Raw genomic sequence first — 18,257 nt, 5'->3', positions numbered from 1 at the left:
GATATTTTATAGAGCTAGATTGTGCTTAACAAAGAACCTTAAGTTTGTGTCATTTCGGATGACTTGATTGAAGTGAAGAAAGCTCTAAATTAGCACTGCCTGGTGAGGAGGGCTGAATCATCAACATCATTTCTTTATTTCTGTGTTAAGATCTGCACGTGCAATTATCTCAGGATCGTCAGTTTAGTTGTGTCACTGTCAACAAATCCAGGTGATGATTTCTAAAAGCAAAACTTCATTTGATTGGGCTAAACCAAGACAGAGTGGCATAGTGGTGGGGCCAGCAGTGCTGCTATCTTACAGCTTCAGTCCTAACCCCCAGTGGTGTCTGTGTGGAGTTTGACCTCCTAGGTAGGTGGCAGGAGAATTGGGGAGTTAATAGGCATGTGAGAGAGAATGGGTTGCAGAGAAATATGTGGGAGAATGGGCTTGATGGGATTGCTGTGAGAACTAACTGGAGTTGATGTGCTGAATGACCTTCTATTTATAAAGAAAGCAAGCTGTCTGAAATACATTGCTGAAAATACCTTAGTTTGAGACAAGTAGAACATTCTTAAAACTTCACAAGAAAAATAAACATAAACTAGTTAAGTACCTTGATGTTGTATTTTACTAAGCTGAATTTCCAATTTATTTGTCACCCATACTCACCTCCGTAACATTACCTCAGCTCATCAGCCTTTGAAATCCTCATCCATGCATTTAACCTAGACTTCTAGAACAGTTCTAGACTCTATCAATCCTCCGCTGGTTGGCCTTCCATTCCCCACCCTCTGTAAGCCTCAGTCTGGTGAAATCGACTGAGCAGCTTCCCTGTTGATATTCTAGCTGAACCCTACTGTGCTCAATGTGAACCTGTTTTCCGTAAAGGCCTTCACAATGGGCCCCTAGTTAAATTTCCAGGTTGGGGTTCAGACACCAAGTTTCCAGATTTCTGGCCAGGGAAACTGAAATGAAATAAAAATTCAAAGCAGAAGAAGGCATTTAACTTGTTTGTCTAGTTTTCTTTTATATAATGCCAAGAGGAGAAGGATCCTTCCTCCCACACCCCACCTTCCTCATCTTGAGATCATCATGAAGTCTCATTCAATACACTTGTCTTGAGCCCCTGTGATCTCATTCTGACGTGAAAAGTCAGGAACCTTACTCAAGACACTCCAGCCATCATAGAACATGTATTGACTGAAAATACTTTGGTGCATTTTAGTTTTGGTCCTTCATCAGCTCCAGTTGTTTGAATTGTAGAATGTAAATTCTTTTCCCAAAACTACAACCTTATCAAACATGGCTGTAAAAACAAAACCCAAAGTTCAACATTTTTCACATTTTTTTATTAACCCTAAAGAATTTTTCCAATAACCAGACTGTGGGTTATTAAAACAGTTAGATTTCTAAAGCATAGAAATTGTAGCCAAATAATTGAAGACAGAGTAATCAAATTGATTAGGAAAATGTCTGATAGTATTTATAAAAGAAGGATAATACTATAATGGCCTCTTGTCATTGACTACAATATGCTCTTTGCTGTTCAGTATGTGGTAATCTGAGAGTCCTTCAGCTTATAGGGTGCAAGGAATGTATAGTTCAGGGTGCTGAAGAAGTTTAATGAGCAAATTTCAGTTACGTTGCCTTGGCTACCATGGAGAAAACAACATTAGAAGCTGGTGAGATTCTGCAGCAGGGGAATAACACATGGATTTTGAAAGGTGATTAAGGAAAATCAAGGCAACTGCAGGCCCAGAGCCTTGCCTTCAGTACAGCTGGACAGTTAGGGAAGCCGTTCTCTATCCTTGAAGTACTTTCATAGTTATTGTTTAATAAAAAGCATGCAGGATTTTGAAAGAAAGCACCTGCCAGATAAATCTTGATGATGGAGAGCCAATGTACGAATTGAAAATTGTTACTGATACTTTTGACATATAGGAAGCTGTAAGCAGAGTTTCAAATGAAATCCCACAATCTGTACTAGCAGCTACGAGTTATTGCAAAGTAGAATATGAAATGGATTTGAATTTGATTTGTACTAGAATTCAAGTAAGTGCTGTTATGTCAGACTGGTGGGGAGTGGGTGGGTGGGAGTTGAGTGTGAAAAGCAGTGTTTGGACCAATTGTTTCCAATCTACATAAATATGGTCAGCATACCAAAATGAAGCTGGTCAAATGAGCAGAGAATTCTAAAGCAAGAGCAGCAGAGATGAAGGAGTCCGTTTTCAGCCCACAATGTGTAGTTAGATTTGCTGGGGATACTGTAAGAGGCCCAGTCCATTTTAAATATTGAACTTTAGTTAAATTCAGCAAATTGACAAAAGGCTGTATGCCAAACTCTGATTATGCTGTTCAACTAATATTGGTCACTGTGACCATATTGTCTCTTGTAGGCCTCGAGACTTCTCTGGGACTCCACAGTAACTTGTTCCCTCCCTTTGGGAACCTCTAATTTTGCTACAATTGGCTATATTATTAGAAGCATAAATGGTGATCATTAGGAGGCATAAAAAAACGACTGGAGAAGTACTTATTGGTAATTGGTTTATTACTGTCACATTACCAAGATACAGTGGATAAACTTTGTTTTTCCCGAGGCAGTGGGAAGTGTGGACAGAATCCGTGGAGGGGAGGCTGGTTTTGGTGACAGACTGAGCTGTATTCATAACTCTCTCTGATTTCTTGCAGTCTTGGGAAGAGCAGTTGCCGTACCAAGCTGTTATGCATCTGGATAGGATGCTTTCTATAGTACATCTATAAAAATTGGTGAAGGTCAATGGGGAAATGCTGAATTTCCTTAGCCTTCTAAGGAAGTAGAAGCGATGGTGAGCTTTATTTGCCATTGTGTCTGTGTGGTTTGACAAGGACAAGCTATTGGTGATGTTTACACCTAGGAACTTGAAGTTCTCTACCATCTCCACCTCAGCACCATTGATATACATAGGGGCATGTGTTCCGTCTCGCTTCCTGAAGTCAATGAACAACTCTTTTGTTTTGCTGACATTGAAGGAAAGGTTGTTATCTTGACACCATGCCACTAGGTTCTCTATCTTCTTATTTGAGATCCGGCTCAGTACGGTGGTGTCATCTGCGAACGTATAGATGGAATTAGAGTAGAATCTAGCCACACAGTTGTCAGTGTAGAGGGTGTAAAGTAAGGGGCCGAGGACACAACCTTGTGGGGCACCAGAGTTGAGGATAATCATGGTGGAGGTGTCGCTGCCTATCCTTACTGATTGGGGTCTGTTGGTCAGAATGTCAAGCATCCTGTAGCAAAGGGAGGTGTTGAGTCCAGGTATAAAAGTTTGAATATGAGTCCTCTTGGAATAATGGTATTGAAGGCAGAGCTGTGGTCAGTAAATAGGAGTCTGATGTATGTGTCTTTGTTATCCAGATGCTCCAGAGATGAGTGTACGGCCAGGAAGATGGTGTCTGCTGTGGATTTGTTTCAGCAGTAAGTGAATTGCAGTGGGTCAAGGTTATTTGGGAGGCTGGAGTTAATGCGTGCCATGACCAGCCTCTCGAAGTACTTCATGATGGTGGATGTCAAAGCCACCGGGCAATAGTCACAAAGGCATGTTACTTTATTTTCTTTGGCTCTGGGATGATAGGGGTCTTCTTAAAGCAGGTGGTGGGAACCTCAGATTGGAGTAGGGGGAGGTTAGAAATGTCTGCAAATACCCCTGCCAGCTGATCCATGCAGAATCTGAGGACATGGCTGAGGGCCTCATCCGGGACAGATGCTTTCAGAGGGTTCACTCTCTGGAAGACTGATCTGATATCTCCAACAGTGACTGTGGGTACAGATGTGCTGGAGGCTATTGGGGCAGGTGGTGTCATTTCATTGCCCTTCCGTTCAAAACGTGCATCGAATGCATTGAATTCATTGGGGTCAGCAATTCTGCCTGTAGCCTTTGTTTTGTAGCCTGTTATAGCACGCAAACCCTGCCACAACTGACGGCTGGTCTGGAATTCTATTTTAGACTGGTATTTTCTCTTGGCATCCCTGATAGCTTTATGAAGGTCATACCTCGATTTCTTGTACTGGTCAGGGTCACCCGATTTGAACGCTGCAGATCTGGACCTGTAGGAAGTCGATCTCCTGGTTCATCTATGGTTTCTGTTTGGGGAACATGTGGGTTGACCTTTATTACTGCACATGAGTAATAGAGAGTAATGTGGACATTTCAGACATCCAGGTAATCCACAGGGTCTAAATGTTTATGGGCATAAATGAAGCAATAGTGGGCAGGGTGAGTTAAAATCGCTCATGCTATGCTGTTTGAGATTTTCAGAAGTACTTGGATCAGTTATATAACTGGTAACACAAATGAAATTTAATACTCACATGTAATTTATTGGGCCTTGGGTGAAGAAAATTAAATGAGCATGCAATAAATGGAATATGACTAGTAGAGAGAAACTTAAAACAAATTTGGGAATAACAACATTTTCAATGTTGAAGCTTCGTGTCAACACAAATAATTAAAACACAAATAAATGTTGGGTTATACAGAAAGATAAATGCACTGAGATCATGCTAAGCCTTGTTAAGGGACTGATCTTACTACACTTGGAATTTATGTTGTGGTCACCAAACAATGCAAAGGACAAGTAGGTGTTGAGGAGGATGCAGAAAACAGCATGAAGGGCTATACAAGGACATTGGGATAATTTACCCCCTAAAGAGAGAAGCTGTACAGGGGTTATTATCAAAGAATACATTTTAAATAATATCAATAAGGTAATGTTAGGATATAAGAAAATTAAGCTCATAGAGCAAGAAAGTCGAAATTTAAATTAATGAAGAGTAAGTTTAGAGCAGACGGTAGTGTAGAACATGTGTAATCATTAACTAAGAGTGTACATGTATAACTTAGAGAACATGTGTAACCTAGAGAAGTAAAAGTGTAATCATTCCAATTTTGGGACTCATCGTATTTATCTGTTAAGTAAAACTAGCTTCAGAACACAGTTAAACCCTCCCTAACAACTACTCTGTTATCAGAGAAACATCAATTTTCTGTTACCTGTCAGTTCCATTGATCTCAGACTGAGGTTACCAATTGACTAGTTAACTGTGACTATATTTAAATTGTTGGTTTGTGCTTTCTGGATTGAGTCTCCTAAAACAGTACAGCTACTTGTCAGTAGAGTAATACTGCCAAAAAATTATTCCTGACCAGTGGCGCTGAACATGATTTTCACTAACATCTGTACTCTACACTCCACTGCTGAAATTCATTCCATTTCACTGCTGGCCAGGAGTAAGTTTCTAATCAGACATATCTTTAGCAAAGTAATTTAATCACTGTTTTTAAAAATCTAAATATTATCTATTTCCTGCCTGACTGTCATGCTAATTCACATTCAGGCAGGTTGAAAAAATAATTTAGAAACCAAATGCGTCATTTTTACAGTGAAGGCTATGCTTTTAATCAAATTGTGGCAGAAATTGGCTTGTGTAGTGCCATGTTTTTGTGCATTACATGATCCAATTTCAGTGAAAAATCAAACTCTGAGAGTTGCCCAATGTCTGTGATTTTCAGTCTAGGTCTTTTGTGTATTTGGTCCATTAATGAATGGAAGACTCCAGAAATGCACAGTAGTGTAGAATGGTGAGCTTTGCACACCTGACTGCCGTTTCTAAAATTTCCATTCACACATGCATTGTCCATGCCACTCATCCAGAAATAATCTTTCATGGTGCCTGTGAAGTCTGCTTTAGTGGGTGATGAAGGGGACTGACCTATGAATGTTCCAGGTTGAAACTGGGAACCCAGTTCAGGCAGATGTCAATTAAGAAATATATTTAGCCAATTCTCCTTCTGTTGCAGCCCACACAGTTACTTCCATCACCCTTTTCATTTTCACAACCCTAACCTGACCTCCACCCCAGTATTCCAGCCAGCTCCCCAAGCTTCCAATTTGCGGACCTAACCTGACAACCCTCTAATCAAACCTCTGACCATCAAACACCAACTCCTATGGTACAACCACCAGAGACCCCTGAATATTAAGATCTTCCAGACCACCATATCAGCCTCCCAAACAATCAATATTATCACGCTCCTGTACCTCCGAACTACCAGTATGACCCTCCGACAACAGAAATAACCTTCATCGATTTTCAGCAGCCTAATCCTACCCTGGGCCTTGTACCCATTGGTCAACACTGATACCCTCTGATATACAATTCTACCCATCCACTCACCCCACCCCATGCCACTCCAGCCCCACTGTATAGCTGGCATTTTGCCTCCAAGACCCTGGACATGGTCCTGGACTTTCCTTCTCAGACTCTGCTGTTATACAACAGTGAATAAAATGCCTTGAATGTGTGAAGTCCATAGTACACAATGCCTTCAGTTTGATGCTCTACTAAATTTCCTAGTAGTGGGCCATTGATGAAAGTGTTCTTTGGCTTATCACAAATTGACTGCTTAACGCCCAGTTTCTCAGCACATGGCTCAGCTGTACATTCCTGAACTAAACGAACACATTATATGATTCTCATTTGTTCCTACATTTTTTCTTTGCTTCCGACTTCTCACCATTGTTGCCTGAGTCAGAAACCTGATGCAGCTTTTGTGGTAAATCTCTTTTGATTCCTATTAATCCCTGCCTATCTGGTAGGAAAATGCATGAATCAAACCAAGCCCTTTGAAGGCTGTCTGATTTTCTACTTCTCACTAAAGGAGGAGTGCTTCTGAATCGTGCAGCACTTAATTGGTAAGTGCTTCTGAGAAGAGATCAAATTCCCCTGACTGAAGCCAAAGAGTTCAAGTGAGTAACAGCCCTGGGATTTGAATTTGACACTTCCTGCCTGAAACTGATGGGCCATTTGAATACCTAGGTATCTCCTTCATAGTTATCTTTCATTTATACTATACAGAAGAATTGAGAGATACAAATAGTGAAATAGTCATGAGGTACTTCTTCTGTAAATGATTGTGATAAACATGAAGAAAATACATTTTAGAATATCATTCCAATAAAGAATTTGAATAATTAATATTCAATACTTCTAGTTACTTGATTTAATTTTTCATCCCTGAAGTTTGCCTGTAATATTGTGCCTCAATCACTGAGAAACTACTGATGAGGTTATTCTAGGGAAACAACAAGCAGAAGTATTGGCAATAAGACAGAGAAAATGGGCATGTAATTGACTATTGTGGAAATGCAAGCGACCAGAAACTCAGCATCAGCTTTCACTGTGTGACAATAACCTTTTGGAGAGAAGTAGTTTCCAAGCAATTTTCCAGAATGTCAGAAAACATTTTTATTGTTGATCAAAACAGGGACAGGCTCCAGCATAGGCAGCAAATAACCTTTATTTAGGGAAGCAGATTATCTGTAAATGTCTTAATTTGCTTTACTTTCTGTGTTTCCATGTCAAACAGTTCTTGATCGGTGCAGAATCTTAGCACTGCTCTGGGATTTCATTTTATCACTTTGTACAGACATTCACAACTGACAGATTTATCTATTGATCCATAGCCTCCTCAGAAGCGTTTAGAATATCTCTGGGATAGCTGGTCAATATGAATCCACAAAGTGCAGGACAAATCCAACCAGCTAATTACTGCCCCAATATCTATCCTCAAGCCTCAGCAAAATGATGGACGGTGTCATAGACAAGGCTTCCTTGTGGTACTTACCCACCAATAACTGGGTCCCTGATATTTGGTTTGGGCATTGCCAGGACTGCTCATTTCCACTCATCATTACAACAAACACAGAAAGAATCTGAATTCCAGATGGCTATCCTTAACACCAATACAAAGTTTGACCAAATGTATTATCAATGAGCTTGGCTAAAACTAGTCATCGTGAAGCAATGGTAAAACTCTTCACTCCAGAGCACAAACGTGATTGTAAATATTGAAGGTCAATCATCTCAGCCCCAGGACATGGCTACAGATTTCTTAAGGTAGAAACCATTTTCAGATAAAGATTTTTTTTTCTGTCACCATTCAGCCAGAAGTAAGGGTTTTGCAGAAGAATGCACTATGTTCAGTCTCATTAACAACTCTTCAAATAACGGAGCAATCCAGATTTGCATGAGGCAATACTTGGACAATATTCAGGCTTTGGGGTTTTATGTCACAAGTCATTTTCATGTTGGGCTCGTGCTAGGCAACAACTATGTCCCACTTGAGAGAGTATAACTATCTTCTTGACATTTCTATGATAAAATGCCATGTTATCAACCCTCTGGCAGGCATTGGTGGGTCAGTCAATTCACTCCACAAGAGCATATCACTGCCTCATTAATTGGGATCCAGGCAAATTGACGTTACGGGATCTGCAAGAGCTAAGTTTGTAATTTGCCACATGTCAGCAGTGGATACAGGTGACTTGCCACGAGAAACAAAGTCTGTCCTAACTGGTCAAAGTAGCAGAATTTTTTGAAAACTGGTTTCAATATTCTTCAATTAGATTGTTGGGATAACATAATATTAGATTATACTTACTGCATGGAACCAGGCCATGTGCCCCAGCATATCCATATAGAATATTTATACTCAACATTTAACCATAATATATCCTCCAATTCCTTTTTTCCTTGAATGCTTACAATTTTCACTTGAAATGTAATATTATCTAGCTACCTCAACTACTTCTTGTGGTAGTGAGTTTAACCTTCTAACTATTCCCTGGTTAAAGAAATTCCTGAATTATCCAGAGGAGTTATTAATGACCCTTATATTCTAAAAGGTGTGTCAGAATAGAGCAACCTGGGGATATGTGTGGACAGAATATTGAAAGTGGTAGGACAAGTTGATAAAGTAGTTAAAGAAAATAATGGCAAAAGGAGCAAGGAAATCATGACCAACCTTATTAAAGCACTAATTTGATCACAATTGAACTAGTGTGTCCAGTTCTGGTGACCACTCTTTAGGGAAAATGTAACAGCTTTTGTGAAGGGTGCAGGAGAGATTTACTAAATTAGTTCCAGGGATGAGGGACTTCAGTTGTAGGTAGACTGGACAATTAGGGCCATTTTCCTTGAAACTGAGGAAGGATCTGATAGAGGAATTTTAAATCATGCAAGATATGGACAATAAATACAGAGAAGTTGTTGTATTGATAAAGGAGTCAAGAACTTTAGGAGGCAGAATGAATGTTATCGACAAAAGAACCAGTGTGCTCTCATGAGTATTTTTTTGTCTTTGCAGTGAGTAGAGTTTGGAATGCACTACCAGGGGGAGTAGTGAAAGCTGATTCAATCATAACATTCAGCAAGTAGCTTAATGAGAATTTGCAGGGCTATGAGAGAGGCCAGGAGAGTGGGATTGGCTGGATTGCTTTTGCATGGAGCTGATACGGACTTGATTGGCTGAGTGACTTCCTTGTGTGCTCTAATCATTCTATGATTCTGTAATTGCCTCCAGTTTTCCCAAAATGGAAACATTTTCTCCATACTTGCCTTATTACACTCTTTCATAATCTTGAAGCCCTCTGACTAAATCTACAGTCTTCTCTTTTCAAGTGCTTAGACATCCAGTCCATGTAATGTTTTCTGACTTGCACAACCTTTCATTTCTGGTATTTTGCCATGGGATCATTTTCACCTTCTCTTGCCCCTCCATAACAATGTTAGAATCATTTTTAGGATCCACTTAATAATGAAAAAATCCACAGTAATCCATCATGAAGACTTCCAACATGTTGAACAAATAGATAATAGAACCACATTGTGATAATAGAACCATGTTATGAAATTTGTATTTAATTGTTTGGTCATTTAAGTCATAACACAGTTCATCAGAAATATAACCTGAAAATAAATGTCACTTACTTCAGATATTGTCACCAAGAATTTAATTTAGCAAGTTTAGTTCTAATTCTTTCTTTGTACAGGAAAATATTAAGTTTAAAATAAGAAAATGTCACTCAAGGTTACTCCTTTCACCAATCCTGTTGAGTCTGTTTCTGCCAAGCATTTGCTAATTCTACAAAATACACATTTATTTTGCATTTGTATGTTTCTGAGGGAGAAAAATATATTTCATCCAAGCTTTGGTGTTACAGATTTAACTAATTTCTTCCAGTGTCCCCAGTTCTGAGTCAGTATAATTTAAGTTATCAAAGTTATTTTTGTGTTAATTATTCCATCAGCATTTGCAACTCTTAACTAAGTCTGATAGTCATGAATATAACACAATAGAAGTGAATGAACATGGTATGGGTAATTGGAATTCCACACCTGAAGCAGATGTGGAATATTGAATTAGGGAAAGAAACTCATTAAAATTTAACATTAACAAAATAACAGCAATGAAGAAAATAACAACGCTAAAGAGACCCAACTGGTTTCTATTACAGAGTTTTAAAGGGCATCAATGAGATGACAGTGAAGTCACAATTAAAATATCAACTCAGGACCTGCTCCTTTAGGCTGGGAAAATTCATATACTATTGTGTTATGTAGGAAACCACAGAATTATCGACCATTTAGCTTAACGATTGCAAGTGAGGGTGTGATTGAACACACTGAAATTTTTAAGTTGATTAGAGAACAACAATAGATTTGCTAAAGGTCTGGTTTATTCTCAATGAACATAATTGAATATTTGAATAAGTGACGGATGGAGGAAGGCGATAGATTTAATTTATATGATGTTCCAGGAGGTATTTAATAAATGCCTACTAAAAACACATTAGCTAAAGTTGGAATTAAAGGTAAATTACATAAAACTGGTTAGGAATTTGTCGGATTAGCAGGAAACAGTTGAGAAAATGGATTGGTCCTCTTGGAGGAAGTATGCAACTACTGGTGTCCCAGGGAGTTTTGTGTTGGTGTCTCAAATATTCACCCTATTTATTAACAGTTCAAGTATTCATAGGGAGCCATATATTCATGTTTAATAATGACGTGAAATTAGGCAGCATTTTAAGCAGTATGGTCAGAAATATAAAATTACAAAGATATTAACAGATTTATCGAATCAACAGAATTGTGGCAAATATATTTTAGTATAAGCAAGTGTGAGTAATGCATATAAAGAGGATAGAATGTAATAATTTGTAAATGATGAAAATCTAAAAAGAATGGAGATGCTTAGAATTTCAGTAGATCATAATGATGATAGGTAAGGAAAGTAGTTAAAAGAAGCATAGACAGAAATGTAGGTTATCGGAAGCAAAAGATGGTCATTTGGTGATTTGTCCTCTACTAGATCACAAGATCACAAGACAAGGGAGCAGAAGTAGGCCATTCGGCCCATCGAGTCTGCTCCAAAGAAGAGGGAAAAAAGCAAAAGAAATGAGAAATTGGGGTGGGGGTGGGAATCACTATTCTAACCCCAATTTCCGGCCTTATCCCTATATCCCTTGATACCCCGACTATTTAGATATCTATCTATCTCTTCCTTAAATGCCTCCAATGATCTGGCATCCACTGCTGTACGTGGCAAGGAATTCCACAAATTCACCACCCTCTGGTTAAAGAAATTTCTCCTCATCTCTATTTTAAACCTGTACCCTCTAATTCTAAGGTTGTGCCCTCTGGTCCTGGATTCACCCACCAAGGGAAACAGCTTGGCCACATCTACTCTGTCCAGTCCTTTCAACATTTTAAATGTCTCTATGAGGTCCCCTCTCATTCTTATGTACTCCAGTGAGCACAGTCCAAGAGCCGACAAACACTCATCATACGTAAGCCCTTTCATTCTGGGAATCATCCTCGTAAATCTCCTATGAACCCTCTCCAACATCAGCACATCTTTCCTAAGATATGGGGCCCAAAACTGTGTACAGTATTCCAAATGAAGCCTCACTAGTGCCCCATAGAGCCTCATCAACACTTCCTTACTTTTATACACTATACCCCTCGAAATGAATGCCAACATAGCGTTCGCTTTCTTTACCACCGATCCGACCTGGTGGTTAACCTTTAAGGTATCCTGCATGAGTGCCCCCAAGTCCCTTTGTACTTCTGTACTTTGAATTTTCTCTCCTTCTAGATAATAATCTGCCCGTTTATTTCTGTTTCCAAAGTGTACAACTGCACATTTCTCAACATTGAATCTCATCTGCCATTTCCTTGCCCATTCTTCTCAACTATCTAGGTCTCTCTGCAACCTTCCTGTCTCCTCAATACTCTCTACTCCTCCGCCTATCTTGGAGTCATCTGCAAACTTAGTCGCAAAACCATCTACTCCATCATCCAAATCGTTAATGTAGAAGGTAAAAAGAAGCGGCCCCAACACCGACCCCTGCGGAACACCACTAGTAACCGGTAGCCAACCAGAACAAGATCCTTTTATTCCCACCCTTTACTTCCTGCCAACCAGCCAATGCTCCACCCATTCTGTTATCCTACCTGTAATTCCATGATCTCTCATTTTATTAATCAGTGTCTTATGCGGCACCTTGTCAAAGGCCTTTTGAAAGTCTAAATACACAACATCTACCGCCTCTCCCTTATCCACCCTAGCTGTGATTTCTTCAAAAAACTCCAATAGGTTGGTCAGGCAGGATCTTCCATTCACAAAACCATGTTGGCTAGGACCTATCTTGCCTTGCACCTCTAGGTATTCCATAACCCCATCCTTGAGGATCAATTCCAATAATTTTCCCACCACTGACGTCAGACTAATAGGTCTGTAATTTCCTTTATGCTGCCTCCCACCTTTCTTATACAGCGGAACTACATTTGCGACCCTCCAGTCCTCTGGAACCATGCTGGAGTCTATCGATTCCTGGAAAATTATCACCAATGCCTCCGCTATCTCTAAAGCCACCGCCTTCAGAACCCAGGGATGCACCTCATCCGGTCAGGGAGACTTATCAGGCTTTAGCCCATTTAGTTTTCCTAGCACCTTCTCTCTAGTAATCTTAACTGAACTCAGTTCCATTCTATGAGACCCCTGACTAACTGGTATATTGCTGATGTCCTCCACAGTGAAGACCGATGCAAAATACTCATTTGGTCCTTCTGCCATCTCTTTATCATCCATTATAATCTCTCCCGCACCGTTATCAATTGGTCCTATATCAACCCGTGTCTCTCTTTTATTCCTTATATATTTTTAAAAAATCTTAGTATCCTTTCGAATGTTATCTGCCAACTTCCTTTCATAATTCATCTTTTCTTTCCTAATGACCTTCTTAGTTTCTTTCTGCAGGTTTTTAAAAGTTTCCCAGTCTTCTGTTTTCCCACTAATTTTTGCTTCCTTGTATGCCCTCCCTTTTGCTTTTATTTTAGCCTTCACCTCTCTCATTATCCACATTTGTGCCTTTTTTCCATTCAAAACCTTTTTTCTTGGAATATATCTATCCTGCATTTCCCTTATTACTTGTAGAAATTCCTTCCATTTCTGCTCCGCCGTCCCTCCAGCTAGCTTACTCTTCCAATCAATTTGGGCCAACTCCTCTCTCATACCACTGTAATTTCCTTTGTTCCATTGAAATATCGATACACCAGTTATCAGCTTCTCCTTCTCAAATTTGAAACCGAACTCAATCATATTGTGATCACTAGTTCCCAATGGTTCCTTTACCTTTAGTTCCCTAATCACCTCCGGTTCGTTACACAGCACCCAATCCAAAACAGCCGATCCCCTGGTGGGCTTGTCAACAAGTTGCTCCAAAAAACCGTCCCATAGACATTCCACAAACTCACTCTCCTGAGATCTACTGCCTTGCTGGATTTCCCAGTCCACCTTCATGTTAAAATCCCCCATAATTATCTTCACGTTGTCACTCTGGCACGCTTTTTCTATTTCAAACTGTAACTTATGGTCCACTTCCTGACTGCTATTAGGGGGCCTATATATAACTGCTACTATTGTCCTTTTACCCTTGCTATTTCTTAGCTCCACCCATAAGGATTCCACCTCTTCTGACCCAATGTCCTTCCTTTCTATTGCTTTTATATCATTACTAACCATCATGGCCACACCTCCCCTTCTGTCTACCCGCCTATCCGTCCTATACACTGTGTACCCCTGGACATTCAGTTCCCAATCACATTCGTCATAAAGCCATGACTCGGTGATTGCCACAATGTCGTATTTATTACTAACAGGCAGTTTATAAAATAGAAATAGTGCTGGATTATAAATTTACTTCTGAGACTGATTCTTTACATATAGGGTGGCACAGCAATGAAAGCAGACTTTGTCTTCAGATAAAATTACAAACTGAGAACTTAATCTTCATAATTATAACAGAAGCATTTCACTGGCTCTGGAAATTTGGAAAAGTAACAGAGATGAAGTCAAGCTGGAGAAAGGCTCCTTAAATCTCCCATTTATCCTCTCATCTCAATATTTTATCAGCTTTTATCACAAATTACATCCAATATAGGCTCAAATTTATAAAGATTATGGTTGCCTTTTAGAGAAGAAAAGCAGCTGTGTGAATACTTCTGTGTCCCTGTGGGAGCAGGTGAACAAACTGTTTGTCTTTTTAGCAAAATAGTCACGAGGGGCTTGCACACAACATGGAACAATATTTCAAATACAAAATACTGTGGGTATTGGGGGGCCTGAGATAAAAACGGAAAATGCTGGAAGTGCTCAGCAAGTCAGGTGTTATCTATGGACAGAGAAACAGAGTTACTGCTTCAGGCTACTGACCTCTCTTTGGATCTGTGTATGGGGTTGTTGTTCCTACACCAGTCCTCCCTGGCATAAAACTGAGAGCTAGATGTAAAATGTAATTGTACTCTCCAGGATGAGACTGTTTTAGTGCTGGACTCTGTGGTGTCCAGCAACAGAGCTGTCAGTCTGGTGAGCCAACAGATGACCTTCAGGATGTCTCAGACATGCAGTAACCATCAGCTCAAAACTTTCTGAAGTGCACACAGTGTAAAACCAGTGATTCATTTCTGATCTGCCAGCTGTCAGTCAACACAATTCAACTCTTTATTTCCATACAAATTATTATTGCTATAGACCAAGGCTTCTAACTTTGCAGAGGAATTCATTTAATCCCTGGCAACAAATTAGGGAAAAAGGAAGTTGTTTCCTCCCCAGGCCCTTGTTTGCAATGCATGATGACCTCACGGAACGAGGACTCATTGTACCGACTCTGATACTGTACTTGGAATAGCATCATCTAGTGTAAAGGGCTAATCAATAAAATATAAAAATGATGGTTACTGACAAAGCTCACATATGTTGGACCATCTTGTGATAAATCAGGGCTTCACATTGCTTCCATCATTATGATAATATTTGATGAAATCTAAGCAGAGTATTCCTTGTACCTGTAAGATTCGCTTACCATTTGTGAGGTTTCGGGACAGGAGGATGGGTTTGCAGCTCAGTCATCTCTGTTATCATTATCAGTAAAGTTGAGCCTAAGCTGAGCTTTCATAGCATGTAAATCAAACTCTCAGCCAAAACAGCATACAGTTCCCAACATATGTCAGTACCTTTTGCAATACAAATCAACAGTAAATACTTTAACAGTGAAACTGAGTCATGGATTGAGTGGAACACTTTTTCATTACACATGACATTACAGAGGGAAGAAGTCTATTTTATCTCACGTATAGGTACTAAGATATACAACTTGATATAAAGCCTTGCTTGCTGCAGCTAAATGAGGACACAACACATTTGACTGGTTGGTTAAACTAGTTCAAGAGGATAAGTGTTCCACCCCCAGGCCCATCATTCAATTGGTGAATTTCACCAAAGTGAAAGGCATGGAAGATAATGAATTCAGGGAGGGGTATTAGAATAATCTGGAGTTGGTCAGTATTAAGAAGGTGTTAGATGTCATGCCCAGGACATGCCCTCTTCATGTTACTGCCATCGGGGAGGAGGTACCTACCTGAAGACCCACAGTCAGTGTTTCAGGAACAGCTTCTTCCCCTCCGCCATCAGATTTCTGAATGGTCCATGAACCCATGAACACTACCTCATTATTCCTCTTTTGCACTATTTATTTATTTTTGTAACTTAGAGTAATTTTTATGTCTTCATGCCTTGCACTGTACTGCTGCCGCAAAACAACACATTTCATGACATATGTCAGTGATAATAAACCTGATTCTGATTCTGGTGCATAAGGGTTGATAAATCCCCAGGGCCCAATGAAATCTATTTCAAGTTGTTATAGGAAGCAAGAGAGGAGATAGCTGATGGAGAGTTTTGTATCTTTGTTAGCCACAGGTGAGGTGCCAGAAGACTGGATGTTAGCTAATGTTTTTCCTTTATTTGAGAAGGGCAGCTGGGATAAACAACGTAACTACAGGCCAGTGAGCCTTAAACCAGTGGTAGGGGAATTTTTGGAGGAATGGGATCCAGGGAAACATGGCTGTGTGGATTCAAAACTGGCTCGCCCATAGAAGACGGGTGGTGGTTATAGATGGAGTGTATTCTGCCTGGAGGTTGGTGACCAATGGTGTTCCACAGGGATCTGTTCTGGGACCCCTGCTGTTTGTGATTTTTATAAATGACTTGGATGAGGATGTGGAAGTGTGGGTTCGTAAATTTGCAGATGACACAAAGGTTGGGGGTGTTGTGGATAGTATAGAAGGTTGCTGTAGGTTACAATAGAACATGGATAGGATGCAGAGCTGGGCTGAGAAGTGGCAGATGGAGTTTAACACAGAAAAGTGTGAAGTGGAAGATTGAATATGAAGGCAGAATACAAGGTTAATGGTAGGACTCTTAGCAATGTAGAGGAACAGAGGGATCTTGGGGTCCACATCCATAGATCCCTTAAGGTTGCCACGCAGGTTGATGGGGTTGTTAAGAAGGCATGTGGTGTGTTGGCCTTCATTAGTCAGGGTATTGAGTTCAAGAGCCGCGAGGTAATGTTGCAGCTCTATAGAACTCTGGTCAGACCACACTTGAAGTATTGTGTTCAGTTCTGATCGCCTCGATATAGGAAGGATGTGGAAGCTTTAGAGAGGGCGCAAAGGAGATTTACCAGGATGCTGACTGGATTGGAGAGCATGTCTTACAAGGATAGGTTGAGTGAGCTAGAGGGGCGTTTCTCTTTGGAGGATGAGAGATGACTTGATAGAGGCGTACAACGTGATAAGAGGCATAGATTGAGTGGACAGTCAGAGACTATTTCCCAGGGTGAAAATGGCTAACACGAAGGGGCATAATTTTAAGGTGATTGGAGGAAGGTATGGGGGGGATGTCAGAGGTAAGTTTTTTACACAGAGCGTGGTGGGTGCGTGGAATGCACTGCCAGCAGAGGTTGTGGGGGCAGATACATTAGGGACATTTAAGAGACTCTTAGATAGGCACATGAATGATAGAAAAATGGAGGGATATGTGGGAGGGAAGGGTTGGATATATCTTAGAGCAGGATAAAATGTCGGCACAACATTGTGAGCTGAAGGGCCTGTATTGTGCTGTAATGTTCTATGTTCTTTGTTAAAATCCTAAGGGATAGGACATATATACATTTGAAAAGGTAGGGGCTGCTCAGGGATTGTTAGCATGGCATTGTGTAGGGAAAATCCTGCCTCACTAGTTTGATTGAGTATTTTGAAGAAGTAATTAAGAAGACTGATGCAGGTAGGGTGGTAGATGTTGTCTATATGGACTTTAATAAGTCATTTGATGAGGTCCCACATGGTAGGCTGGTCCAGAAGTTTAAGGCACATGGGATTTGAGGCAAGGTGGCTATTGGGTCCAAAACTGGCTTCGTGACAGCAGGCAGAAGGTAATAGTGGAATGTCACTTTCCTGATTGGAGGTCAGTGGTGTACTGCTGGGATTGATGCCTGTTTCTATGCTGTATAACTCTGACTCTATGACTAATGGCAGCAATTAGTATCCAGGTGAAATAATTGCAGACACAAGAGTCCTAATGCAGGCTCTTGACCTTGTGATATATATCAATGACTTGGTTGCGAATATAGGAGGTATGATTAGCAGGTATGCAGATGACACAAAAGTCAGTGGTGTTGTGGATAGCGAAGAAGGTTGCCTAAGGCTACAACAGGATACAGATCTGATGGAAAGTTAGGTAGAGAATTAGCAGATGGAATTTAATCCCAACAAGTGCAGGGTTATGCATTTGGGAAGTTCAGTAAGAGTAGGACATATAAATGGTAAGGCACTAAGGAATGTTGGTGAACAGAGGGATCTCAGAGTTCAAGTCTAGATAGGGCAGTGAACAAGACATATGGCATGTTTGCCTTCATAGGCTGGCATGGAATATAAAACTTGGGACGTTATGTTGCAACTTTACAAATCACTGGTTAGACTGCATTTGGAGTATTGTGTGCATTTTTGGCCACAGCACTATAGGAAAGATGTTCCTAATCTTTCCAGAACAGTA

At 40.2% G+C, this 18,257-nt stretch overlaps 1 protein-coding gene across 2 annotated transcripts in view; it reads left to right on the top strand.

Moving 5' to 3' along the window:
- Positions 1 to 18,257, top strand: part of kctd16b (potassium channel tetramerization domain containing 16b) — a 184,706-nt gene that overhangs the window by 131,223 nt on the left and 35,226 nt on the right. The window contains exon 5 of one of the 2 annotated variants that reach the window (XM_052014521.1): positions 1,621 to 1,624. The exons of the other annotated variant lie outside the window; for it this stretch is intronic. Within the exon in view, the coding sequence (XP_051870481.1) occupies positions 1,621 to 1,624 (4 nt within the window). The remainder of the gene's footprint in view (positions 1 to 1,620; positions 1,625 to 18,257) is intronic. 2 annotated transcript variants of the gene reach the window in all.

This window comes from Pristis pectinata, chromosome 4, assembly GCF_009764475.1.
Source record: "Pristis pectinata isolate sPriPec2 chromosome 4, sPriPec2.1.pri, whole genome shotgun sequence".
Taxonomy (NCBI): domain Eukaryota; kingdom Metazoa; phylum Chordata; class Chondrichthyes; order Rhinopristiformes; family Pristidae; genus Pristis; species Pristis pectinata.
Note: the sequence above shows the minus strand (reverse complement) of the source record. Positions and strands in the feature narration are given on the sequence as shown.